The 25,914-nt window shown below is 39.9% G+C and overlaps 3 protein-coding genes across 4 annotated transcripts; all 3 read left to right on the forward strand.

Moving 5' to 3' along the window:
* Positions 1-1,653: 1,653 nt before the first annotated feature.
* On the forward strand, positions 1,654-5,607 carry LOC146692099 (uncharacterized). Its single transcript, XM_085432059.1, has 5 exons — positions 1,654-1,817; positions 3,962-4,046; positions 4,139-4,218; positions 4,318-4,432; positions 4,511-5,607. The coding sequence occupies exons 1-5, from the start codon at positions 1,752-1,754 to the stop codon at positions 4,678-4,680; spliced, it is 516 nt and encodes a 171-aa protein (XP_085288185.1). The 5' UTR covers positions 1,654-1,751; the 3' UTR covers positions 4,681-5,607.
* A 1,160-nt stretch (positions 5,608-6,767) lies between these two features.
* laptm4a (lysosomal protein transmembrane 4 alpha) lies at positions 6,768-16,684 on the forward strand. Of its 2 annotated transcripts, none has more exons than XM_085432062.1 (7): positions 6,768-7,002; positions 11,087-11,207; positions 12,648-12,724; positions 13,737-13,859; positions 14,761-14,856; positions 14,996-15,094; positions 15,762-16,684. In XM_085432062.1, the coding sequence occupies exons 1-7, from the start codon at positions 6,835-6,837 to the stop codon at positions 15,834-15,836; spliced, it is 759 nt and encodes a 252-aa protein (XP_085288188.1). In that variant the 5' UTR covers positions 6,768-6,834; the 3' UTR covers positions 15,837-16,684. The 2 variants fall into 2 exon arrangements, with proteins under 2 accessions (XP_085288188.1, XP_085288186.1); XM_085432060.1 differs by lacking the exon at positions 6,768-7,002 and adding an exon at positions 10,757-10,999.
* A 678-nt stretch (positions 16,685-17,362) lies between these two features.
* Positions 17,363-22,411, forward strand: matn3a (matrilin 3a). Its single transcript, XM_085432063.1, has 7 exons — positions 17,363-17,549; positions 18,151-18,588; positions 19,076-19,651; positions 20,572-20,697; positions 21,031-21,128; positions 21,277-21,343; positions 21,441-22,411. Exons 1-6 carry the CDS (start codon positions 17,384-17,386, stop codon positions 21,331-21,333), a joined length of 1,461 nt encoding a protein of 486 aa, XP_085288189.1. The 5' UTR covers positions 17,363-17,383; the 3' UTR covers positions 21,334-21,343; positions 21,441-22,411.
* The last annotated feature ends 3,503 nt before the right edge of the window (positions 22,412-25,914 follow it).

Raw genomic sequence — 25,914 nt, forward strand, 5'->3', positions numbered from 1 at the left:
AATAAGTGCCTAAAAGTTGGTTTACATCCATCCATCCATCCATTTGCTTCCGCTTATCCTTTTCAGGGTAGCGGGGGTTGCTGGAGCCTATCCCAGCTTTCATAGGGCGAGAGGCGGGGTACGTCCTCATCCACTTGTATCAGTATGTGCCAGACTGCGTTGGAAAGATTAACATTAATTTCTGCTTTCCAAAACAATTAAAAAGCCTTCACTTCACTGAAAACGCAGCAGCTGCAGAAGTTAAAAGGGAACTTGTACCTCTCCTGTATTGTTCTTCATCAGCTTTGTGGTAAATCAAAAGTTACATTTATATTCCTCCTCACGTATGAAATGCTGAATGACTTAAAGATATCTTGGCATTTATCTCAGTTTCCAGCCTTGGTCTTAGTTACTACAGTTACAAGTCTTCAGGTCCTTTTTATGTAGAACAGCTCCCACTCTGAATCCGGTGACCCTGAACAGTCCCTTAGTTATGCTGCTATAGTCTCAAATTGCTTATGGACTTCCTATGAAGCACTGAGCACTTCTTTTCTGAGGTGGATTGATGCTGGGGCAGCCGTAGCTAGGTAGATAAGAGACTACTATTTAGTGTCCTTGGGCTGGACACTCAATGCATTCATCATTTAAGAGCACATGAATGTTTGAGAAGGAGTTTAGGCATGAAATAACAGAATAAATGATGCGTGGAAGTACAACCCCAGGCCCCAAAATGTTTAGATGTTGTGTAAATTAAAGTAGAATGCAATGGTTTGTAAAACTCATAAAGCCATGTGTTATTAATAATCAAACAAAGAAAACATCAAATGTTTATAATGACACATTTTATTATTTCGTGAAAAATATTTGCTCATTTTGAATTTGACGGCAGGAACACATCTCAAAAAAGTTGGTTCGCGGTGCACAAAATGCTTGAAAAATACTGAAAAAGAGAACATTTTTCAACTAATTAGGTTAACTGGAAACATGTCAGTTACATGATTGAGTATAAAAATCAATCAACGGAGAGTTTCTCAGAAAGGAATCTGAGCCGAAACTCGGTGTAAAAAAAAAAGTCTAAGAAAATTTCAGGTAAAGTACAGGTATTACTGTAAAAGTCTTCTGAAAGCAGGTGACTCATAGTGTGTCATAGTATTTACAGCAAACATGTTTTTCAATGACTTATTAGGACTCATTGTAATCAATGTTTTTAACAAACAGACAGATAGGGAAAGTAGCGATGTTTCCCTTACATTTTTATTTCATTTTAGTTCGTTTTTCGAGTTCAAAAAATCATTTTAGTTAATTTTTTTTTCAGATTTCTTATTACTACCATTTTAGTTACCTAAAATGTTTTTTGTTTTTTCGTTTTTTACATCTAGTTTTAGTTTTAAGTTTAGTTTTGGTTAAATAGATTTTTTTTTTTTATACAAAGCCAACAGGATCCTCACGCGATATGAGAGATAAAAAGATAGTTTTAAGGGTCAAACTACAGCACGAATAAACAAATTACAGTTTTGCTTTTATTTCCTCCTACGGTAGGTTAATTTATTAATTAACTTTTTATTCATTTATTTGCTCTTACCCAGGGGTCTGTCTTATGTACAGACTCCAGCGTATGAGCCCTGCCACCTGTTATCAGCTACAGTTAACGTGTGTTTTATTGGTGGGCGGGATTTGGACACAGTGACACCGGGAGAAGCTGGAAGTTCAATAAAAACACCTTCGCAGGCAGCTCCGGAGAAGAGCAAAGCGGACACCAGCTCAGCTAAAGCATGCGGCTATCTTTGGCAGCTTCTTTATTTCTCTCTCTGGGATTAATACATCCGGTGTGGACGTCGGTAAGTCATTTTTATCTTGTTCAACACTTTTAAAAAGCCATACGTGACGCTAAAGATCTCGCGCTCACCTTTCTCACTTCCTGAAGTTAACCGGGCTGCATTAGACTTTCGAGCAAGAGATGTTAATGTGTACATTTTCAGCTAAGAGTGTCTTGTGGTTTGTTTTTATTTTTAGGAAAAGTCAACTGAAGATAATACCAATTAAAGACCAGTTTCTGGCTTTTGTAGAGTCACGTGACTGCAAAAAACAATAACACACACCTATTATCCACCATATTGTTATCGGTAGCAGTGATGAAGTAGTCTAATTCTATTAATCAAAGCTGAAATTCTTAACTATAAAAAATAACATAGAAATAATCAAAAGTATTAGGAGGCTTCTCGCTTGTTTATAACGATGCATGGTGTAATGTAAAGGCCGTAAAATCAGATTATTGTATCTGGAAAGCAGGTTTCAATAAATTGTTCAAACCTAAGAATCCGAAAATATTAATTATTTATACAAGAAACCGTTTTTGAATCAGTCGAAATTTCTTTATGAGATATGGTTTGATCTTTTCATGTAAGCCTCGTTAAAAGGCAAACTTGTGTCTTCTTCAGGGTTTCGATTGGAGCCTTTAATCCTCCCTGAAACGTACATGATGTATGAGGCCTGTTATTACTAAGGCTATAAGCTTAAGTTGGGTTAGCGTCACGACTCTGATTTGGCCTCCATAGCATTAGTTTTCTTCTCGTTCAACCATTCTGTTGTTGATTTACTTGTGTTCATTATGTCTGGTTTCAACATCCAGCCTCTCCTTACCTCAGGGCATATACACCTGCTGTGACACATGACTGAAAAAATATTTTGATGCGGTCTTAAAATTAATTATGATCTCAGTGACTGAAAGCCCTCCAGGCCCTGAGCACCTATAGCAGGATTGTGAGACTGGTTCTTATACAGTGCCTTCCTACTCCGGTTGAGCACTCAAAGCACTTCCTTCTATGTTTAGGTGTATGCAAGCGTCGGAGCACTTTAGGGTTCAGTATCTTGCCCGAACATGCAGACAGGGATCAAACCATTAACCTTCTGATTAGTAAACAGCTCCACTTCCTGAGCCACAGCCAGAAAAGATGTTATGTTGTTGTGGAGTCCCCCCCCCCTCACTTTTTGCCAAAATGTTAAACTTTAGTGTCATTTCTTCATGAGCATTGTCATAATGGTGGTGTAGAGGCTTCAACAAGTATTTTTCTCATAACCTCGGGTTCTGTTTACCGCCTTCTTGGAGGGCATCCACAATCTGGGAGAGCATCAAGGGTTCTGATTCCATCCATAATAATACTGTCTGTCATACTCAAGTCATTGAAAATGGTTTATTCAGTGAATGTTGTTCATGGTTCAACCAATTTTCTTGAGAAAAGCAAACTTTCCCAGTACAGACTCTGTATGGTGGGTCATGTTTACAACCCACGTTCCATATCTCATCTCTAAAACTGGAACACATGAATTCAAGTAGCTTTTGGAGGCTGTGCTATGACTCAGTGGAGCCTCTGTTTATTGGCTTAGTATGACTGTGTTTGCCTGTAACTGTAACAGAGCACATTTTATTTGTGATAATGCAGAATACCGGTCAAAGAGTACACAAACTCTTTCTTGCAGCTGTAGAATGGCTTCCTTATGAGGCCTGTATCTGTTCATTACACATAAACAACAGATTGTATATGTTTTATTGTACTTTGGGTTCTGAATTCACTGATTATGAGGACTAGACATTCCCATCTGATTCCCATCTGATTGTTCTAGCTAAAGATGTCACCTGCATTTATTATTACTCCCTGAAGTTGTATTTTGTTAAGTTTAATTACTTTCCAAATGGGTGGAGTTGTATTCCCGCTTAAAGTCATCTACTTGACACTACATGCCAGTAACAATCTAATCACTTGTGCCATTATGGGCTTGTCAGCCACAGTGTGTGTGTTTCAGGTTATTTATTTTGTTGTGGGACTTTGTATCCTGGACATGATTCATGTGTTTATTGGCTTCTTAAGGAAAGTACCTTCGTTAGCTTCCTTCACCTCTTGTATGTTTTCATATCTAACAATATAACAGGAAGCAGTCAGCATGTTTAAATACCCTCTTGTGTTTTTTTTCCCCCCATGATTAGCTTTCTGTCCCTCCAGAGGAATTGGAGGGATCAGGCTATGACCTGGATGGTTCTGGTTCCGGTTCTGGAGATGGGTCAGAGGAGGGTAATTCTTCATCTATAAAATGTTAATGACCCATTTTACATAATGTACATGACCACTGTATGTTTCATCCTCTCTAACTGCACTCTTGCCAGGTGTAACTGAAGATCAGCACAACAGCAAAGACGGCAGAATTCTGGCAGAAACCAGAGACGAGACCAAGATTACTTTCCATGTATGACTTACTTCAATCAGTCCCATGATTTCTTCACCTGTTGATGTTGGTGGTGTAACAGGAAGTGATCGTGTGTAACTGTCTTGTCTTTTGCTTTAGGGCTTTTCAGACAAGACGTTTGGCAACACGCACAGGTCAGCAGCAGACGATGACTCTGGATATGTTGCTATAGCAAACAGCAGGAGCTACTTTGAGAATAGTGAATTCCTTGCAGGTACTTTGCAATATGGCACAATGAGAAAGCTATAAGCTGCGACTTTCTAATATAGCTCACCTAGGTTTATGTTTACAGGTGTTATTGCAGGGGGAGTAACGGGATTGGCTCTCGCAGCAACTGTGGCAGGAATATTAATCTACAAATGGCAGAAGAAAGAGGAGGAGGACCGATACAGTCTGGGCCCAGAGAAGGCTTTAGATCATAATTATCAGAAACCAAACAGGGAAAAAGTATTCCTTGTTTAACCATACCTGCATCTGATAACTGTAAAGCTGTTGTTTGAAAAGTTGATGCTACTTGGCAATTTATGTACCTCAAAATCTACTGTAAATGCATACTTTACTCGTGGTCTCTGGAAGGAAGGTGGGGTTCATATTTCTTATGCACTTAAAGTGAAATATGTCTATTGTTGTTGAATGTATTTATATTTAAGATAAAACATGAAAGATTTTTGTAGTCGATGATCTTCCAGGTGTCCGTCTTTTTAAAATAATTGTGATTCCTTCGTCGTACACTGAGTAGCTGTAGCACTGGGGTCGTATCCTCTGAGTTTTGGGTGATGTGGGATTTTGTTACGATGTGTAATTTTAATTGCCTTCAGTGTGTTTGGTTGAATGAAGGTAAAGCAAAGATGCACCGTTTAATATGTAATTAGTTATCATTATATGAAAGTTTCTGTTTAATTGTTTTGAAGAGGTAGCTTATTGTAGCATTTATATTTGCCTTTAAATGGGCAAAAAAAAATATCTACTGCACTTCTAAAGAAAATGGAGTGAAGCAGGCCTGTCCACCAGACATTCTGACAAATCATAATGCAATAATAAAACACAAAAAAACAGGCAAATTAACATTTTTTGTAGAAACTTGGCTACTCTGTCATGTTTTACAGGGACGGGTGAATAAATGAGAATCATTGTTAAGTTGCCAGAGAGTGATAATCAAAATTTCTGTAATGTGGTGACCATTGATAGGCAGGAAAATCTCTGTCATTCACCATTACTTTAAGCTATGTGACCCATGTGATAGATATGAATTGAAGGGGCAGCTCATTTAAGAGTGCATAACACCGCTATAGCTGCTGTAATGCAACATGTTTTATGTTGCGTATATGTATGTCTATTTTTGCATGTAATAATCAATAATAAAATAACTTTGTAACAATTAAAATCTGATTTTTTTTTAATGTTTTCTGTGCAGAGGTGGTTTCTTTGAACCACACAGTTTGCTTATACGTGCATATGACTGAGAGTTTGTGCATTTTATTGCATGGCATGTGTTACTACTCAAAGATGATCAGAACTGCAGAGCCTTGTTTAAGTAGAAGGTGGTTTTATACACTGCATCCTGTAGGCTCAATATGAACTGAAAGGCTTTAAATTGTAATACCCTAATGGGTAAATATCATCTGTAAGATATTTTGTGTTAGTGAGCTTGATTATTTGCAGCATGGCATTATTATTATTTTTTTGTTATTATTATTATCATCGGAGATATAAGAGCGACAATGACAGTAGTGTGGTGTGCAGTAGTAGTGATTTAATTTACAATGGAGATGGACTGTGGACTATGATGTTTTCAGATGACATAGACCAGGTAAAAGAGAGCGTGGGAAGGTGGGGATTTGCTCAGGAGAAAAGAAGAATGACAGTAGAGGAAAGTCAGAATATGTCTTTGGAGGGGGAAGATGAAGGTAGATGAGTTTAAAAACCTGTGGTCAACCTTCCAAAGTGAAGAAAAGAACGCAGGCAGAATGGAGCGGATGAAGATGTGCGTTAGGGATAGCAGCAAGTCTAAAAGGTAAGGTTTACAAGATGTTAGTGAAACCCGCTATCATGTATGGTTTTGAGACAGTGGTAGGACTGACAAAAAACACGTGAGGTAGAGCTGGAGGTGGCAGAGTTGAACATGCTGAGAATTTCACTGTAAGTGACGAGGATGGGCAGGATCGGAAATATGCGCATCTGAGGGACAGCTCAGGTCGAGGAGTTTGGAGACAAAGTTAGAGAGGTAAGACTGAGATGGGTTGGAAATGTACAGAGGAAAGTTATTGGATCTTGAAGATAGAGCTGGCGGGTAGGAGGTTTATGGATGTAGTGAACGAGGATATGCAGGGGTTGGTATGGCAGAGGAGGATGCAAGGGGAAAAAGTGAGGTGTGTGCAGATGAAATACAAATAACAATTTATGAACATTTTTGCGTTGCGGAATATTCAGTAAAGTAAATCTATTTAGGCCTTTTTTTTTTATTATTTCTTTGCGGCCAATGGTTGAATCCTCTGTCAATCAAACCCTGGTGTCTCTGCCTTTTCCTGCCCGTCAGAGGGTTTGTTTTCATGCGCGCTGCGCGCAGGCCGTCAGGGAAGTGGTGGGCGTTCCTCTTCATTCGCTCGTTGACTGTTGATGCTGAGAAGAATTTCTCCTCCGCAATCAGCTCTTCAGATGTTTCTCCCTACGCTTGTAGAGGACATGCATCATTTTAAACCCAGTCGAGACAGACTGTACACCACTAGGTGTTGCGGATGTTGCCACGTCCGAACGGGGACGATCATCCTGGGAACATGGTACATGGTACGTACTGTGGTTCGCAATGATAGGGGTCAGTAAGCTAACGTTAGCTAGCACTTTACCAGTTCCGTTAAGTTCTCCAAAGTAGGAAGTTATGCAACGAAGGATGTTAATACAAGGTGCAAATGGCTCTGAGAATTTGTTGCAGTAGTTTTTAGGGACTAAAATATGAAGTAGCTGTTACTCTGGACTCTTTATTCGTCGAGTTAATGTTAACAGAAAGCTAGGGTTAGCAATAACCCGCTACCGCTGTCATGTCGGATTTTGCTTTCTGTTAGTCTCAAACTCGCACAAGTTTGAAAAAAAAAATCGCTTAGTAAATTAAAACAGAGAAGACGTAGTGGTTCATCATTTTTTCGAAGTCATCAGCAGCTGGTTGGTTATTATGCGTATTAAAATACATGAAATTTGACTTGCGTAGCTGACATTTCGCTAACTTGCTAACATGGCGTTTATCAAATAGTGGCCATAATAGCAACCCAAAAAAGCAAAAACGCGCATTTAACACAATAACTAATTATTGTGTCTCACATATGTGGTGATGGCAGTTGTATTAAAGTAGTCAAAAGTAAAGTAATTGGGCATGCCCACGTAGCTAAGGTTAGCCAACTGTTTTTTGCGCATCTTGTTGCTGCAGCTCTGCTGGCTGGTTAGAGTTAAATCGCTCACTGAATTAATCCCCTTTTCCTTTGCCCACACCACGTAGCAGATGTTGCATGCTTTGGTTGCTTATGTAAATCCCGTTTTGCTTTTTTTATCCCTCTGCAGCTGCACAAAATTTGCCTGGTTTAATCACGTGAACTGCGACTCCCAAATCACTCGGTCGTGTCCATAATGCTCTCTACTGCAGTCGGATAAATGAATAACAGTCGTAATCGACCGGGGTGTCATTTTTACATTATTAAATCCCACCGTTACAACGTATCAGATCAATGTCTGGTAGATAAATAAATACTAGCAGTTACACACATTATACCAAGCTTATTTTCTCAAATTAATATCCATAAATACTTCGATGGAGTTTATAAAGTTAAGCCCTCCACTCTTTCCTTTGTTGTTTTGTTATTGTTTTTTTGTTTTTGTTTTTTTAGCCCAGCTCAAGCCGTATATTTATATGTTTGGTATTGCTCACTATTTCGGGTGGGTGATATAGCCTCAATATTACGTCGCAGCATTTCAAGAAAATTTGCAATAATTATATTTCTGACAATATAGAAAAAAATACTAAACAGTGTGTTTTTTATATTTGCAGGCGGCTGCATTTGTAAGTTGATGACCCAGTTCCTAATTTTAGGTGTGAATCAAATAAAACAAGACGCAAACAGCAGGATTATAGTTCAACAGTTGTAATATATCTAGTGACAGCATAAATCAAATGTCAGCACAAAAGTAGCTTAGGTAGTTTTCTCTTGGGATATTTCAAGTAAAAATAGAAAATGTCTGCTTAACACTTTAGTTTAGATAAAGTAGTTTAACCCTGTAATACTACAGGAGCTGTACAATATTGTCAGCAAAAAAAATCTACCTGAGATGTTGTATCTTGTGAGCTTTTTAACCAGCTGTTGAAGCCCTACTACAAGGTAACCACACGAGTAATTTCCAGCCACTGTTTGCTCTTCCTGTAATGTGTAGTGCATCTAACAAGTTGCAGTGCTGCTTGGTGGAGTCATTTGTTTATATTTACATTGAACTTCATCAGCTGTTAGTATCTCCTCCTTTCCAGAAATTTGATTCTGTTCATTTGGATTTTAGTAGGTGAACTGTTTAGTCACTCATCCAAGTGAGTGGATATTATTCATCCTTACCTGGATGATTAAGCTTGCATCAAGACATATATCCTGCCTTGTAGCCTGGTTGTATTCGACTGTGTATTTTTTATTTATTTTATTTTTTTCTTTTGAAACAAGTGTGTTGTTTCCACCTTTAGCGGGACCATTTTTCTAGCATATTTTAGTACTGCAAGTACTGCACTTTGTTGGAGGATGTTGAAGTAGCTTCCTTTTTAAGTAATAAATTATCATTGGACCCGTGGCTCTTGCTTTCATGTTCAAGCTTGTATCCTTGTTGCACACTGGGGAACTTTAACACATGATGTTGCTGTAGCAGTGCTATTGTGATATGACACTTTTATAACACGTGGTAAAAATGATCATGGCTGTTATTATATGGCACAGCTCTACTCACTGTGCATTCAGACAGCGCTACACAACAGCAGGCTCTGTAATTTTCTATACAGAGTATGTACTAACATGGTCTTTAATGTGGTTTCGGCGTCTCAGGCTTGTTTGTTGTTACCATTAATGTAAAAAGCGGAAGTAGAGTTACTGAGAGAGGCAACATGAAGACGTACCTACTAGCTGGGGACTTTATTATAGTTGATGCAGCATGGTGGTGCAGCAGTTAACAGTGTTGCTTCAGCCAGAAAGTTCCTGTTCTGAATCTGCTGGCCAGCTGGGGCTTTTCTGTGTTTAGTCTGCAAGTTGTCCTTTTGCTCGTTTGGATTTTCTCCAGGTGTACAGACTTCCTCCTACAGTCATGCACGTTAGGTTAACGGATCCTAAATTGAATGCATGCTGGTGTCAGCAATGATAGAATGATTTAAACTAAATATTCACCTCTTTGTCAGTAATTTTGATCTAGAAAATTTAAATATTGTGTCTCAGATGTGTCGGAGTCACTTAGTCTTACCAATACATATGTGGTCACATTCAGTAAAGAAACATTAGCTGCAAGTAAAGATAGCTGGTAGTACTAATTGGTAAGCTAGTGTCATACATTACAGATTTTAATTATTGAAAGGTGTACTTAGTTTTTTGTAGTGTTTCTTTTTTAACAATTTTGAACTGTTTCTGCTTAAATTGTGCTACTTTAAAATGTTTGGGGATGTTTTGTTTACTTTCAAGCTACAGTTTTCTCAAGTGCTTATCCAGCTGGGGCTCCCAGTTGTCAAATAGCAGGTGGAGTCCATGGAGGTCCATGATAAAGTCAAACTAGTTGAAAGTGACTTTGATCACTTTAAGATAAGGAGAGTGTTTTCCTGTTTCACTGTCCACAAATGAGTCACCAAAAACATTTTTAAAATGGTGTTTGGTTTAACCTGTCAGTATGTGGGCTGGTTTTTCAAAGGCACCGGGTCAGAACTGGTCCCGTGGCTCATTTGTGGGAAGTCGATAATGGTGTGTAGCAGTGATTAATTCGGGCATCCACATTTGGCATAAAAATGATTTTTCAAGCAGATGATATCAAAGGAGAATTTGAAGGCTACATAACAGAGACCCAGTGTAGGTTTTATTTATGTCAGTGAGTAATTGGAGCATAAGTTGAAGGGCACAGGTGTAAGGGGGCTTCCAGATTGGGTTAAAATGGCCTGTATTTATATAGCGCTTTACTAGTCCCAAAAGACCCCAAAGCGTTTTACACATCCAGTCATCCACCCATTCACACACAGGTGATGGCAGCTACATTGTAGCCACAGCCACCCTGGGGCGCACTGACAGAGGCGAGGCTGCCGGACACTGGCGCCACCAGGCCCTCTGACCACCACCAGTAGGCAACGGGTGAAGTGTCTTGCCCAAGGACACAACGACCGAGACTGTCCAAGCCGGGGCTCGAACCGGCAACCTTCCGATTACAAGGCGAACTCCCAACTCTTGAGCCACGATCGCCCCACATTGTATGTTCATCTACTTCACTTAATATCTTTGGGCTTAAACAGTATGTGCTAGACTCCTAATTTTGAAAGCATTCAAAGAAAACAAAAACAGAACAGTTTCTGAAAGATATTGTTGTGCCTTCTTGAATCATGGAAAAAGACGAATACCCAGATAAGGCAAAGAAGGAGGTTTTGCAATCTTGTTGTGATCTTTATCTGATCATACAAGTTTACTTCTCTCCCTTTTACGTAACCAGTGGTTTCAGTTTATCTTTTTCAACAATATACTTGTTGCTGTGCCTTTCAGCTTCAGTGTTGGCATGTTTCTGGAATCTAAAATGTGTCCTGGTAATTGTATGTTCATCTACTTTTGGTGAAGGAATACATATCTATGTATTTTAAAGCCCATTTTAACCTTCTCTTTCCTCCACTCAGGTAGTGAACCTGTTGATGGGCATCCTGCTCACTGTCGCTGTGACCCACCCAGAGAACGTCCCCACTATCGACCTGCAGTATGAGGTCATTGACCACTATTTTGCTTCTGACCGGATGTCTGGTAAGTAAAAACAAATTGTCATAAAACTAATTTCATAACAAAAAAAACTGGATTGTATTCTGGTTAGTGGATCATACACCAGTATTAACTTTCAAAGGTTGGTCTTTGAATTGTACTGTGTCCTATGACAGTAAGGGCTTGTGCTCTGAGGTAGAATGAGTGAAACATTAGTTCACTCCATTGGAATAAATAGTGGAGCCATGCCTTTTCTTTTCAGTGCTTTTCACTAACTCATGAGTCGCTGTTATTCTGTGGTTGATCGTGTGATTCATTTTCCACTGGGAGATCAGCTCCACACTCACTGCAAAACAAAATTTACAAGGACAGCAGAACACTGTTAAGTTGTTTACGTGTCATCTTAAAATGTAGTTTGGGGTGTGGTGCCACTGGTGCTACTTCCTTTGTGATTCCTTGAGGATTTATGTTTGTTTAGATATTTGTGTGTGCGCGACGGGGCAGGGCTGGCAGGACTGAGTGCGTGTTCTGTTTAGCTGGCAGTTGTTTTGTTGGTTGGCTTGGTGAAGGCCTCTTCATTTTAATAAAACAGTGACTCAGCGAGAGAGGAGGGGCCACATCGGCCATGTGGTGACCTTCCCATAACAGGCTTGTGCCAGCACACAGGACATTGGAGGATGTCCACTGCTTGCAAAGGCAATCTTAATATTCAGATGGGTTAAGTTGTTAAAAGTCGTGGCCATTAGGGCAGCTTCATCAGCCTCCACTCATTCAGCAGTTGAAGTCATTTTAAAACGTTGTGCAGCTGATAGAAAGAAGGGGTGAAAGTGGCTCTGTGGGTTTGAGGTTAAGGTCATTTCTTTAAATACTCCTTTTAGATATGCTGGTATAAATAGGAAATCCTGTGTTAATAATATCAGAATTATGAGTTGATGAAATTTTAGCTGTTCGTCTTCCTGCTTTAAAAAATATATTATAATATATTATTGCGGTGTGTGCGTTTGCCCCTATCAAATTTATTTTTCTTGAGCGGCAGTCCCCTGTCAGGTTCATGCATCAGTGAACATGTTGTTCTGCCTGAGCTACTGAATAACGGAAGATTTTGTCTGGACCGCATTTCTGTAGTTGCTCACTCACAGGCATCTCCAGTGCAACAGGCAGAACAGTTCAGTATGAGAGAGACTGAGTAAGTGATGAGGAGAGAGAGGAGGATATGAAAGGCAGACCTTTTAATTATCCCAGACTGAGTTTCATTACGTCTTTACTGACTGAAAGCGAGAGGCTTAATGCTCCCCAGAGCTGGCCTTTAAAATGGAGTGAGCTGGAAAGAGAGAATCCCTGGAGACTGTTCACTTAACACTGAATGCAGCTGCCTCAAAGACCACAGGCAAAATGTTTAACAATAAAGCCAGTGCTGTAGTAAAATGTAGTAAAATCTTTAACTGTATTCATTCAGTGTATTCCTTCTGTCTTTTTCTCATACAGAAAATGCCTGTGTTGGATTTGCCATCTCTCTCTTGATGCTCACTATCAGTGCCATGATGGTGTACGGAGCTATTACTGTAAGTGTGCACTGTAAATAAATTTTTTTTCTTTTTAAATCTCTTTGACAGCGTGTAATATATTTAAAGTGTTGTCGTGGTTTGTTTTTTTTGTTTTTTGTTTTTTAATGCAAAAATGTAATCCCAAATGTCGTGTTTAAAAGTGTGAAAGAAAAAGAAGCAGGATAAGAGGTAACCAAAGGAGAAAAACATGCCAAATAACCCTGATGTCATGGGGCTGAAGCACACAATACTGTGATCTTATTGCCTGTCGTCTTTACCTCACAGGCTTGCCTGATGGCATCAAGACTGACAGGTTTGATAGCGTTTTGACGTGGACCTGTATTTAGCTGCTAGTATGGATGACTGCACAGTTAAAAGTATGACACCCATCTGCAGGCTGGGTATACTGTGCATGCTGGTTACTGTGCAGGTAGAAACCCAGAGACAAATGTGGCAGATACCCTTTTCCACTGTAGTATACTAGGTACCCCTTTTAGATTCCACCCTCCCCATTGTAATAAGTATTTAATTATAGTGTACCAAATCCAAATTCCTACTTAATGTTAGCAGTGAAGAAGATTTTCGGCAGAACCTGAGTACACTGTGCTTTGGTAGAAAGAAAATGTATCAGAAAGGACTGTTTTGCTGATTTAAACCTTCTCTGTATATATTTATGATAATGCCTGTTTATATCCATGGGTGCTTATTGTTAGCTGTTTGTTTACCTCAAAGCACATCTGATATTTCAATCTGAGCAGTGGAAAATCTCAGAATCGTTACGTTTAGAACTTGGAAGAAGACTTCTTAAGAAATGAGTAGTGCACCCACAGCTGTAAGATTTGTAGATCTAAATAACATTAATATGTTTAGGGTTTATCTTAACTAAGACAAGTGTTTAGAGATAAGGTTTGAATCTGCACTATAGTTCTTCCAAAATTATAAAAGATCTGCCCAAGTGATTCATTCTTTTAATCATCTTTCTTTCTTTCTTTCTTTCTTTCTTTCTTTTTTTTTTTGTTTGTTTTTTTAGCACCGTGAGGGCTGGCTCATCCCATTTTTCTGCTACCAGCTGTTTGACTTTGCTCTGAGCTGCCTGGTGGCCATCAGTTCTCTCACGTACCTACCCAGGATCAGAGACTACCTGGACCAGCTGGTCAGTTCAAAGTCCGATGTTATTTTTCACAATATCTCAATCTGACTACACCCTTTCCATGACAGTATCTTTACAACTTCTCACTTGGCCCTCATCCAGTATCGCCCTCTTTGCTCTCTCTAAAGATTTAGTGATTCACACCATGCCCAGTTGGAAACTGAGATTTCGGACACTTATTAGTCAACATTTTCCATAAGTGCTGTTGCATAAATGCAAAGGTTGTTAAGGAGGTAGTGTACTTTTGTGTCACACTGGAAGTCTCATGGACACTACAGCGTATAAATGTAACTGGCTCTCTTCCACAGTCTGTCTTTTAACCTGTCTTCCTCCCATCACCCCCAACCGGTCGCGCAGATGGCTGTCGCTCCATGAGGGGAGGGAGTTTTCCTCCCCACTGTCGCCAAGTGCCTCTTCAAAGAGCGTTGTTCGATTTTCTCTCCATTATTGTAGCGTCTTTACCTTACCATATAAAGTGCCTTGAGGCATCTGTTTTTGTGATTTGGTGCTATATAAATAAAACTGAGTAAATGTGCACATTTATACATCAAACACTCAATTACTAAACAGTCAGTATTTATAGGGAGTCCTTTCAGATGCAGCCATGACCAATGAAGCAACAGTCAACAGTCGCCGTATCCACAACCTAAGCTTTTCATGCTTCTAACGATAATAAGAGAGAGAATTCTGATTTTACCATACGATTTATCTCTACACGTACAGAGATTATTTCCTAGAGGGAAAAAAAATGTAAGAAAACAGATGAGCTCATTGTTATTCTTTCAGTAAGGGTGCTTCCAGAAGAAAAAAAAGAAAACGATAGTAGTCTTTTTACATTTCGAGTGTGGAAATGCTGACAGTAAAGTGAGTAAGAATCAACATTTTGTCTCCTTTTCCTCCTCAGCCGGATTTCCCATACAAGGATAACCTCCTCTATATGAACTCCAGCTGCCTGCTGCTCGTTGTGCTGGTCTTCTTTGCCTTCCTCATCATCCTCAAGGTGAATCTATCAATTATTCACAGTCAGACACAGTTATATTAGGATGTTTGTTTGGTTTTGGCATATGTGTTCATTTAGGAGGAGGAGACAGGAAGCTGTCGACTGTAACGATACAAATATTTTTCCCTCTGCTTTCCAGGCTTATTTGATCAACTGTGTGTGGAACTGCTACAAGTATATTAACAACAGGAACATGCCAGAAATCGCTGTGTACCCTGCCTTTGAAACCCCTCCCCAGGTATGCAAGCCACCTCAGCATCTATGAACAGAAAGTATTGAGGCACTGGCACCGTGATGCTGTAGTTGAGGCAGCAGGCGACACGGTGTCTCCACACTGAAAGCTGACCTGCTGAGAGGATAGTCTCACTCCAGATATTCTTTACGCCATCTTTAAAGAAACATTTAATATTACCGGTAGTTATTATTTAGGTTGCACTAAAACATGCTTCTACTATGGTAAAATTAATTCATAACTCAGGCTAAAATCGACAATATAAATGATTTAGTTTGCCGGTTATCTTCTCAGTTATTAGACTGAAAATGTGTCTGTAGACAAACAGAAGTTGCCAGCATTCACATTTAAAAAGCTCCGATTCACTTTGTGCATTTTCCTTTATTTTTAATCGAGTTTCAGAATAATTTCAAACTAATTTTAACTTCACTGATGCTGCTCTGCTCAGAATGTGCTGAATACTGCAGATGGGCCAGAGTTCTGATGTCATCGCAGCTTAATTTCATTTATTGATGTTGAATTCAACAAAGGAACTGAGAGTCACAGAACATGACTCTCAATTCCTTTTTTCAGAGACATGCTTGGTTGGGTTTTTGGTTTCATGTTGTCTTTTTTCCCCCTCCCTGTACAATGAGCCCTCACTACTCTTTAAATGTTTCTCTCTCTTCTTTAGTACATCTTGCCTACTTACGAGATGGCCATGAAGATGCCAGAGAAGGAGCCGCCTCCTCCTTACATGCCAGCCTAAACACCAGCCCTGTTGCCAAAACACACACGCACACACAGCCATCATATGCATTCCTTCTTGCCCTCACCTGATCCCCGACCCCTCTGACCTGTTGTGTAAGTGTAAGACCCCTGAAGATGTTTAGTTCAACCCTCCCACCTGCCCTCAGCCGCTGTATTTCTATAGTGTCTATAGAGCGTTCTGGAGATGAGAGGAGAAAGGTGGCAAATGAGAGCATGACTGAAAACGAATGAATGAATGTGTTTAAAAAGAGGCACAAGTGTATCCCTGTCCCACCCCATCTTCTGCCAACATTTTTTTTGTTGTCTTAGTAAAAGGGATATATGTGAAAGTTAAACTGCTTGAAATGCTCTTATCAATCCAGCACATCCCATTAATAGATTGATATATGAAGTTTAAAAGAAAAACAAACTGACAATCCACTTACTATAGCACTTATTGTTGCATTGTGTTACAGTTTTCCCCTCAATCATTAAGAAGTAAATGATTCTATCTCAGTCTTGAATGGAGTCTGTAGCATTTTTTGTCTGTTATTTATTTAGCTTCACTGTAATTAAGTTTTACCCCCACCTTAGACATCATCACCACTCTCTGCTGCCCCTATGTGTTGGCTAAGGTAGTAAACTGTGTTCCAGCTAAGATAAACGTGTGGGGGCAGAGGGCACTGATGGTGGATCATTTTCTCTGCTTTTTCTTTTTAACTTTTACCTGGTACCTGTAGAAAACGGCTAGTCTTGTGAAAATTAGTTGTTGCATGCTTATCGGCAAACCTTACCCTCGTTCCTATATTGGTCATATGATTTATCCTAGTAGAAATACATTTGACTTCAATAAACCTTTCAAAACTATTACATCTTAGTTCTCGTCTTTTTTTCTCATCATAAATAAACTGAAGGAAAATCGAGAGATATTAAAAAGGAGCTCTCACTACAAGTCTTGAAATAGCGTTAAGGACAAAAAAAAACAACCACATGGTCTCATAGACTCATATGCTGGTGATTGATAATACTCATACGCCATCTAGTGTCAGCAGGTAGTAATACAGTGTTTAGGGACGTCCTCAACCCAGCCCTTATTTGTTTATTTTGTTTCCAAGTAGCCAGACTTTCTTTTAATTTTTGAAAGTGGTCTTAAACAGTAATTCTTCAGAATTTTTTAAGCTAATGTGTTATTGTCTATAGCTCCACAGGTTTTATAGTAAGTTATTCAAACTCTGGACTTTGTTGGTAGAGTGTATTTCAGACAGCATGTTTAGATCAACAAAATCACATATTTACCACTTTATTGTCCCAAATGTTTTTCATTATGCTAAAACAAGATTTGCATATTTGCAGCACTGTTGCAAAACATTGAAAAAGTAAGAACAAAGAAACATTTTTGGCTCTTCTATACACCTCCTGAAGTTCATGACCCACCTTTTTGGGGCAGACAGTTTGACGTGTCTCACTCAGGTCTCCTCCTACTCAGTGGCGGTTTGACCCCCTGATCCTCACAGACAAAGTGTTCAGAGAGGTCAGACCACAGAAGGCGCTCTGCACACTGAAAGGATGAAGGCTTTTCACTGGATCCTCCTGTACTGCGCTGCACCCCTGCTGTCTGATGTACAGGGCACATACCACCTCATGGCAGGGGATCCCGAGCTAATGGCTGCTCAGAGTTACGCTCAAACCAGAAATAATGGGCACCCACCGCTCAGGACCCTGAATCCAGCAAGTAAGTCTTTAATTTTTAGTATTCTGGTTTTACACAAAAGTCTAGCAGTGGTGGAATAGGTAGGCTAGGAAAAGAAATACAGCAGCTTACAAACATGTAAGACATTTAAAATATCAGAGAGCAGAGCAACTAGAATTTGACTCCCAAGTTTAGTGGAGTTGACAAAGTACAAGATACTTGAGTGAGCATACTTTGTCCACCGCTCCTTTCTAGCAGTATTATTTTGCTTTTTTCCACAAAAGATTAATGCACATTTTTTGTAGTAAAAATCATTCATTTTTAATATTACAGATATTTCATTCATAAAAATTCATTCTAACAAATAAATTTTACACTCTTCTCAAACACATCCTGCATGAATTCTCAGATCTTGGCTGGGGGTTTCACAAGCTCTGTGCAGACTATAGTAGAGGCTTGTCTGAAACAGCCCGGATGGCTGAATGCACATACTAATAATTTGTCTGTGATCCAAAGTAAACAAAAGAGATTATTGCACAGTATGTTTTACTTACTACACAATGTCAACTTACACAACTTTCCTGTTTACCTTCTACCAACCTACTAATGTTCTCATCACTTTTCCTTTCTGGTGGCCTCGTAGTTCACAGAAGTGACTACACGTATAGAGAAAGGTATCACTACCACTACCAGCCACCAAGGATCCCTCCACCGGTAGTGTATCACCCCTTTCCTCTATCTCCACCAGTGACTTACCACAGACCCCCAGTCCCTATATCACCTTTTCACCACACATTCAAAGGCCCACATATGCATCACATACACAAAGCTCTCTCACCACCACTGGTTCGTCATCCCCAACATGGGATCAAAGACCCGTTCCCTTACAAAGTGAAAGGTCTCTGCCCCTCACCTGTGGTACGCCCTCCAACTGAACCAGAACCGGCAATTCTACCAACCCTGCCAGCGAGTACAGTGCCACCGGTGACCGCTGTGCCGCCAGGGAAGACCACCACTCCTGTGACGCTACCGGTCAGTACCCAAAGCGGCTTCATCACCACCGTCAGTCCTGTGCCGACAGGTAGAATATTACCAGTTAGGTTTGCTTTCCAAACCAACCAATGCTCTTTTTTCAGGTCAGATATTTTAGTTCCATTTCATCAGTGATGTTTATGTAAAGAGGTAAACACTCCAGAAATGATCTAGTTTAATGTATGTGTGTAAAACTGGACTGGCAGGGATTCTAACTGCCATTGACATGCCATTTTTCATGTGTTGGGCATCCTTTTCATTCAGGAAAATGACATGAAAGGATAAAGCATGTCTCTGATGGACTGTTGAATCCCTGAAATGATGCATAGTATGTAAAATAGCATACAATATCATTTTAGAGGAACCACCGCGGCGATGCTCAATTGTTTCATTGAGTGCATCCCAAAGTATTCTTTCTTCTTTTGTGGATGAATAACTACATAATGACCTCAGAGAAAGTACAAATGTTTGTCTGAATAACGAACTGAATTTTTTTTGTATTATATCGATTTAATCCTGCCATGGTTTGATCACAGAGACAGACTCTCAGTGCAGAAGCCGTTCCCTGGACCTGGTCTTCATCATTGACAGCTCTCGCAGCGTGCGTCGAGGAGAGTTTGAGAAGGTTAAAATCTTTCTGGCCAACATAGTCGACACCCTTGAAGTGGGCTCAGATTCCACCAGGGTGGCTGTGGTCAACTACGCCAGCACGGTCAAGACAGAGTTCCTGCTCAAAGACTATTTTAGCAAACTAGACTTGAAGAAAGCCATCTCCCGCATTGAGCCTTTGGCGACTGGCACCATGACCGGCCTCGCCATCAAAACTGCAGCGAATGAAGCTTTCACCGAGCAGTCTGGAGCCCGGCCTCGTTCTAGGAATATCTCCAAGGTGGCCATCATCGTGACAGACGGGAGACCTCAAGACCAGGTGGAAGAAGTGTCTGCTGCAGCCCGGGGAAAGGGTATCGAGATCTACGCTGTCGGGGTGGACCGTGCAGACATGCGATCCCTTCAGCTGATGGCCAGCACCCCTCTGGAGGACCACGTCTTCTACGTGGAGACCTACGGCGTCATCGAGAAGCTCACGTCCAAGTTCAGAGAGACCCTGTGTGGTAGGACAAAGCCGGCCTGCAAGACCTTTTTCCATCATTAAGTCTGGGGGAGGCTGTTATGGGTCATTGACAGTTATTGGTAAAAATGTGAAAAAAGTATTAGAACAGATGGTCTCAGCCCCCGTATGGACTGCAGATGTCGGCTCTAGAACGTGCTTGTAGTCGCCAATTTAAACCCACGGAAAGTCTTAAGACTGTCAGCTTCTCTTTAAAAAGCGAAACGTTTATATGGTGATCATAGATTGATTATTTTTGCAATCAAAGCGTCCCGGTTCTCTGAATTTTTCCTTAGTCTGTGTTGAAAATAATTAAAACGTAGAGTAAAACCTCTCTACAAAACTTTTAAACATTTGGAAAACTGATTAGAAAGCATTCAGATGAACATAACATGATAAGTGAAATCCATCCATATAAGCTGATTTTATTCTTTTTGAAACATAAGAAACATCGAATTTTCAAAGTAAATTTATCAGACACAATGATCAACTATCAAAAACAGTTTGCTAACTTGACTGCTCTTCAATTACATTCGTGTACTAAAAGACAGATGTTGAAGGTTTGAAATGGATGTTTTGCTGTATTGTTTCTCCATATGTGTGAATTTGTGTGCGTCTGTTCGTTAACTGTCCAAACTGATGTGCTTTGTTATGTTACCTCAGTTGTCCAACACACAGCAGTTCACAGATGCGGTGAAGGTGTTTCCGCCACATGTGTGGTCAACTACAAATATCTTCGAAAAGTTTCCAGTCATACTTTTTTAACTCGTGCATGCAGAAAAAAATCATAAAATTCCAAAATGTGAAGTAAAAAATAGCTTCTATCTTTTTTTAGCATAGTCTTACGTTTCACAAGCTACCCACCTTGCTTGCATGCAAAAAACTGTACCCATGCTGCCATCCCTTAATCCTGGCTTATTCTAGGTGTGGACCCCTGCTCCATGGGACACGACTGCGAACACATTTGTGTCAACAGCAACGCCTCGTATTACTGCAAGTGCCGGAAAGGTTATATCTTGAATGCGGACAAGAAAACATGTTCCCTGAAACGTAAGATCATACTGTGTGGATTCCTGCAGCTCTTTGGTGTCATACTAATGCTCCTCAACAGTTTAAAGACGTGTAGATACCCAGCTTGGATTCTGATCAGGGCTTCATAACACTACAAAAATCCTGAATCTGTAGCAGATGGTTTTGTTTTTTTGGACAGTTTACATGAAATTGGTACTTTTCTGCCTTAAAAAGCTTCCATTCATTTAAGCTTTGTTTTGTTCTCCATCAGCAGTCTAGTGGGGGAAAGTGGCGTGGGTGGTGCTCTGTGTGCTTTTTCACTCTCTGCGTGATCTGTTACCCTGATGTGAAATTTGCTTTCTCCCGGCAAAGAGGTGAAGGTCGAGGTGGTGGAGGATCCCTGCAAATGCGAGGCTAGACTGGCTTTCCAGAAGCAGATGCAGGCAGCCATCCAACAGCTCGCAGCCAAGCATATCCAGTCTGTTGTTTCAGATGGATGACAGTTTATTATAAACAGTCTCTGCAGCTGACAGCTGATGGTTTCTTCGTGTTATTATTGTTACTGGTGTTATTGCTCCATTGTATAATTGTCAAAAAAAAAGTCCTTGACTCCTCAAACTTGCTGACGTGACTGGGAGAATAGAGCGTCTTGAGAACACGGTGGGCCGTGCCTGAAACTTTGCACGTAAGTAAGAGTCAGCGGCTTTTTCCTCCATGATTGGTAGTAAAAGGTTCCCACCCACTGGGAGCAATCTGACCTCCTGATTATTTATATTCCGCAGAGCCAGATGACTTTTGTTGCTCCCACAGACTACTGCATCATGGGGAGGAACTTCCTGCGATCCACTCTAACTTCAACCACAGACTGAGAGAAGCAATGACTCACAAATCAACCCCCCAGGTTACTGACTGCTGAGCAACAATGTCTACAAATAAACTTTATTTTAACTTTTTATTGATGATTTTTTTTCCCCCCAAATCTACTGTAAATGTTACTTAAACTAAACCCCCAGGAGCATATTAAAATATATAGTAATCTAACATTTCTTTAATCTTTTTTTTCTATTTTGTATAAATGAATATTGTATATATTAGCCTGGTGCTGAATTACACGTAGCCTTAATAAATGTGCAACTTGAATTCAACTAAAAATACGGAATAATGAATATTTTCCCATTTATCAGGTGGTGACACAAACATGTATCATACCATATATATAGTAAAAAATTCCATTAAAATCTAATCTCATATTTGTACATTTGTTGTTGTATTATTTTTGAAATAATATTACATGATGCACTCTATAAAATACATATTTAAAAAAATACAATTACTATCTAAAGATGTAACAGCGTTATAGTAAATTCTTTAAGTAGTAAAATTCTAGCTGATTGACTGAAAGATGGCATTTATTTTGTGAAAATATTTAGGATTATAACTCTGCATTCCAGAATTGTTACAGTTTTTGTAATATTTTTTTTTAGTTTAGTTTAATTGTATTTACTTTTCAGTGTATTTTTCCTTGTTTAAGCGAAGCTTTTATTGTTTGGAAATGATTAGTTTCATTGGTTTTAATGTTAGTTTTAGTCTTTTGTAGATGTTACTGTATGGAGGAAATATGCTAGATGTAGGAAAATGAACACAAATGTTACCAAAAAAACCCAGAATTTCTTTGAAAGCAGGTATCTTAATTAAACATGTCTGTTTAAGCCTCACTGCTCACTGCTTACCCAAAAAGATTACTGTAAATGAAGCCTGGCGCTCAATGATTAAAAATCAAAATTAAAATTAAATGTATCAAACTGTCTCTGTAACTCTTCTAAAATTCATTCCAAGTCCTCTCAATGAACATCTATCTTCAAAAACTTGAAGGTATTTGGGAAAACATGTAGATACAAAAGAGTCTCTTACATAACTGTACATTTTTATGACATACACATATTTCTATGTCAACTTAGAAAGGCAAATATGAAGGTAAAGCGCTAACATTTCTGTTTACAGTGCGCTGTAACACTGTTTGGCTTCACAGAACGGTAAAGATGTGTGGGGTCAGGGGGAAATTAGTTTTTAAACCTCTATTTTTTTTCACTCAGAAACATCTTTGATAGTAACATAACATATAGCAGGATTAAAGTCTACAGTTTACTTCTCTGACTGCTCTGAGTTGAAAACTTTCTGGTTTTGTACCCTGCTATCTTTTACGCTTTGGCTGGTGCCAGAAAAACAACAGACAGAGGTTACCGTGTCACCTCTGGAATGACTCTGCAGCACAGACAACAGAGCTTCTCTGTCTGCGCTGTCTGTGTGAGTCAACATGCCAATGTTTACCTCAGGTCTGCTCTGGATCCTCTCCCTCCCTCCTTTAAGCAGACAGCTGTTTTTGGTTTGTTTGGTATTTCAGTTCATAGTTACCCCCCCCCACCCCCACCCCCACCCCACACACACACACACACACACACAGGCACACACACACACAGGCACACAGAGGTGAGCCCACCAGTGTTTCGGGGGGGAAAAGATGAATGGGACTCACATGCAACCGAGAAAAGGAAAAGACACTACAACGGATGTCTCTTCAGGAGGTTTAAATAGCAGAATCCTCTGCTTACATTCATTGATTACTCTGTTACTTTAACAGCTGCACATGTCCTCATTGAAATGCTTTTCTCGTGTCTCCTTATAATAAACCGTTTACCGTTTCTCACAAGTGTTAAGCTGGGGATGGTTTAAAGTAACCATATGTGCTCGTCAGAGGTGCAAAGCAGTGAACTCCCTGCTAGGTTTTTATTTTGGGAAGGGAAGTGTGAGGCCACTCTCATATCTACACACTAAATATTAAACAGCTTAGTATAAAACCTGGAAACAGGAAGAGAAGTGAAAATGACCATAATTTTCATGACCGAAAAAATTTGCCATCTGTCTCAGGCTCCAGAAATCAAATCAGCCTCATGGATCAGCCTCAGCCTCTTGTAATCACTAATCCAGACAATAACTGTTTTGTCATTAGAGCAATAACATAAAAAATGGACTTTGACTTGTGTAACAGCCAAATCTCATGATAAACAGTCTGTTCTGTAATTGCGATCGATGTATCTGAATGTATCACAGTGCAGACTGAGAGTTTTACATCAGTTGCACTTCACACGAGCTCCACATTGTCAGCGTTTTTCATCAGACAATTTATTTTAAATCTACATTTCTATATCATGTTTGTGTTGTATGATGCACGCACAGAAAGGTTTATTTTTATGTTGTTTGTTGCCACGGTTGCATTCATTTCTACTTAATTTAAAAATCTGCCAAAATACTCATAAAAGTGTAGACAGCTATATGTACGAATGGCACATATGTTTTACCTTCAGAGTGACTCTGTGCTGTAGTTCACCTTCAATAGGACCCTCTTATTGAAGGTGTGTCTTTCCTGGTTCTGTCAGTTCACAGTGATCTTGGATGTTTTGTGTTAATTCTCTCAGCAAACAGCAACATTTTGGGTGATGAGACTCGGCGGTGCTGAGATTTCTGAACATTATGTTTTCTTCATGATATCGCCGTCGAAATAAAACGGTTAAATCTTAAATAAAATGTGACAATTTAACACATAACCGCAAAGCCAACTTCTTCCTCTTGGATTCCTGTCATGTAATAATTTACAGTCACACTGACGTGAAAATTAGTATATTATATCTGTTTTCTCAGTAGTGTCAACAGACAGTGGCCTACATGCCCTTCCTCTGGTCCAAACTGTTTCTGTTTGATCCGTTTCAACTCGTCCACACAGTCTGGAGATAAATGGGCTGTAAAAGGGAAGTGCACAGCCTCTGAATGACCTTTAGCTCTTAGGGTGTAATTTGTTTTCAGCGGGACAGTTGACTTCTTCACCCTGGACATTCTTCCTTACAGAATTCCCTTCTTGTTGTTCACTGCAGTGAGAGTTCCCATTGTCTTGTTACTGGTGTTTGGGGTGATTAATAAGCAGTTTTTTTCTTTAAAATATAAAAAAAAACGTCTTTAAAGATATGAAGCCTCTTGTTGGATTTCCTACTCAGATGCTTTTTATAGATATAATCAATATTATTTGCACTAACTGCATCATTTACTTTTTAAATCAAATCTAAGTTGAGTCTGACACCTGCTGTTAGAAAAAGAAAGCACAGTTTGGTTTTCACTCACATGGTGTTTTGTCTTCTGTAACATCCATCCATTTTCCACAACATATCCAATTTAGGTTCACATTAGGGCTCGAGTCTATCCCAGCTGACATCACGGAAGAGGCGGGGTGTATCCAGGACAGGTTTCAAATCTATCGCAGAGCTAATACATAGAGACAGACAACCACTCACACCTACAGAAAGCCAGAGTTCCTGTAGAGAAGTCATGGAGACACAGAGAACATGGAAACTCCACACAGCCAGCTGGTGGATTCAAACCCAGGACCTTCTTGTTATTAGGTGATGGTGCAGGTAGATAGTTTGCCCCCTGAGAGGCACAGTAAAACAATAAGAAGATAATCTCTCTTCCACAAATGTGTGTACACATGAAAAATCAAGAAAAACAGAGAAAGCTGTAGTTTAGTAGTTATTATGAGCAAAGAAAATAATATAGGAAAGGTGCATTTCTACGACAACTAAATGAAGAAAATGGGAGACAGAGGAGAACAGATGGAGAAAGGTTAGTAAGGAGGGGGTGAGGGCATCTATGAAGAGGATGGAAAGGGGACAGGCAGGTGGTCCTGATGGCACACCAGTGGATTTTTAACAGGTTGTTTAATGCGATTATTGGGAGCGATCGGATGCCTGAGGAATGAGGAAGGTGTACTGGGACCAGTTTTCAAGAACAGGGATGATGTGTAGAGCTGTAGTAACAACAGAGGGATACATGAGCCATACCATGAAGACATGGCAAAGTATTATTAAAGGTATGTTAAGAGGACAGGTGACAATCAGTGAGCTGGTTTCATAATGTGAAAGAGCACTACGGATGCAACGTTTGCTTTGAGAATGTGATGGAGACATACAGAGATGGTGCTTCACTGTGGCTTTGTGGCTCTAAAGAAAGCATGTCATGGGGCGCCAAGAGATGAGCTGCGGTACTAGATGAGGAATTCAGGAGTGACAGATAAATATGTCAGAGTGGTACAGGACATGTATGAGGACAGCGAGACTGTGGTGGGGTGTGCAGTAGGACAGACAGGTTCAAGGTGGGGGTGGTATTACATGAGGGAGATGCTCTGAGAAGCTTCAGAAAGTGGTGACGGAC

This window comes from Copadichromis virginalis, linkage group LG15, assembly GCF_057382275.1.
Source record: "Copadichromis virginalis isolate Kocher_CV1m ecotype Utaka linkage group LG15, C_Virginalis_male_GT1.1, whole genome shotgun sequence".
Classification (NCBI taxonomy): Eukaryota; Metazoa; Chordata; class Actinopteri; order Cichliformes; family Cichlidae; genus Copadichromis; species Copadichromis virginalis.

What these genes read in the sequence shown, in the direction of transcription:
- LOC146692099 (XM_085432059.1), top strand. Translation starts at nt 1,752, where the DNA reads ATGCGGCTATCTTTGGCAGCTTCTTTATTTCTCTCTCTGGGATTAATA. An exon ending in AGACCAAGATTACTTTCCAT is followed by an intron (nt 4,219 to 4,317) that starts GTATGACTTACT and finishes CTTTTGCTTTAG; the next exon opens with GGCTTTTCAGACAAGACGTT. An exon ending in GAATAGTGAATTCCTTGCAG is followed by an intron (nt 4,433 to 4,510) that starts GTACTTTGCAAT and finishes TTATGTTTACAG; the next exon opens with GTGTTATTGCAGGGGGAGTA.
- laptm4a (XM_085432060.1), top strand. Translation starts at nt 10,802, where the DNA reads ATGGAAAAAGACGAATACCCAGATAAGGCAAAGAAGGAGGTTTTGCAA. An exon ending in GGAATCTAAAATGTGTCCTG is followed by an intron (nt 11,000 to 11,086) that starts GTAATTGTATGT and finishes TCCTCCACTCAG; the next exon opens with GTAGTGAACCTGTTGATGGG. An exon ending in CCTTTGAAACCCCTCCCCAG is followed by an intron (nt 15,095 to 15,761) that starts GTATGCAAGCCA and finishes TCTCTTCTTTAG; the next exon opens with TACATCTTGCCTACTTACGA.
- matn3a (XM_085432063.1), top strand. Translation starts at nt 17,384, where the DNA reads ATGAAGGCTTTTCACTGGATCCTCCTGTACTGCGCTGCACCCCTGCTG. An exon ending in CGTCAGTCCTGTGCCGACAG is followed by an intron (nt 18,589 to 19,075) that starts GTAGAATATTAC and finishes GTTTGATCACAG; the next exon opens with AGACAGACTCTCAGTGCAGA. An exon ending in GTTCAGAGAGACCCTGTGTG is followed by an intron (nt 19,652 to 20,571) that starts GTAGGACAAAGC and finishes GGCTTATTCTAG; the next exon opens with GTGTGGACCCCTGCTCCATG.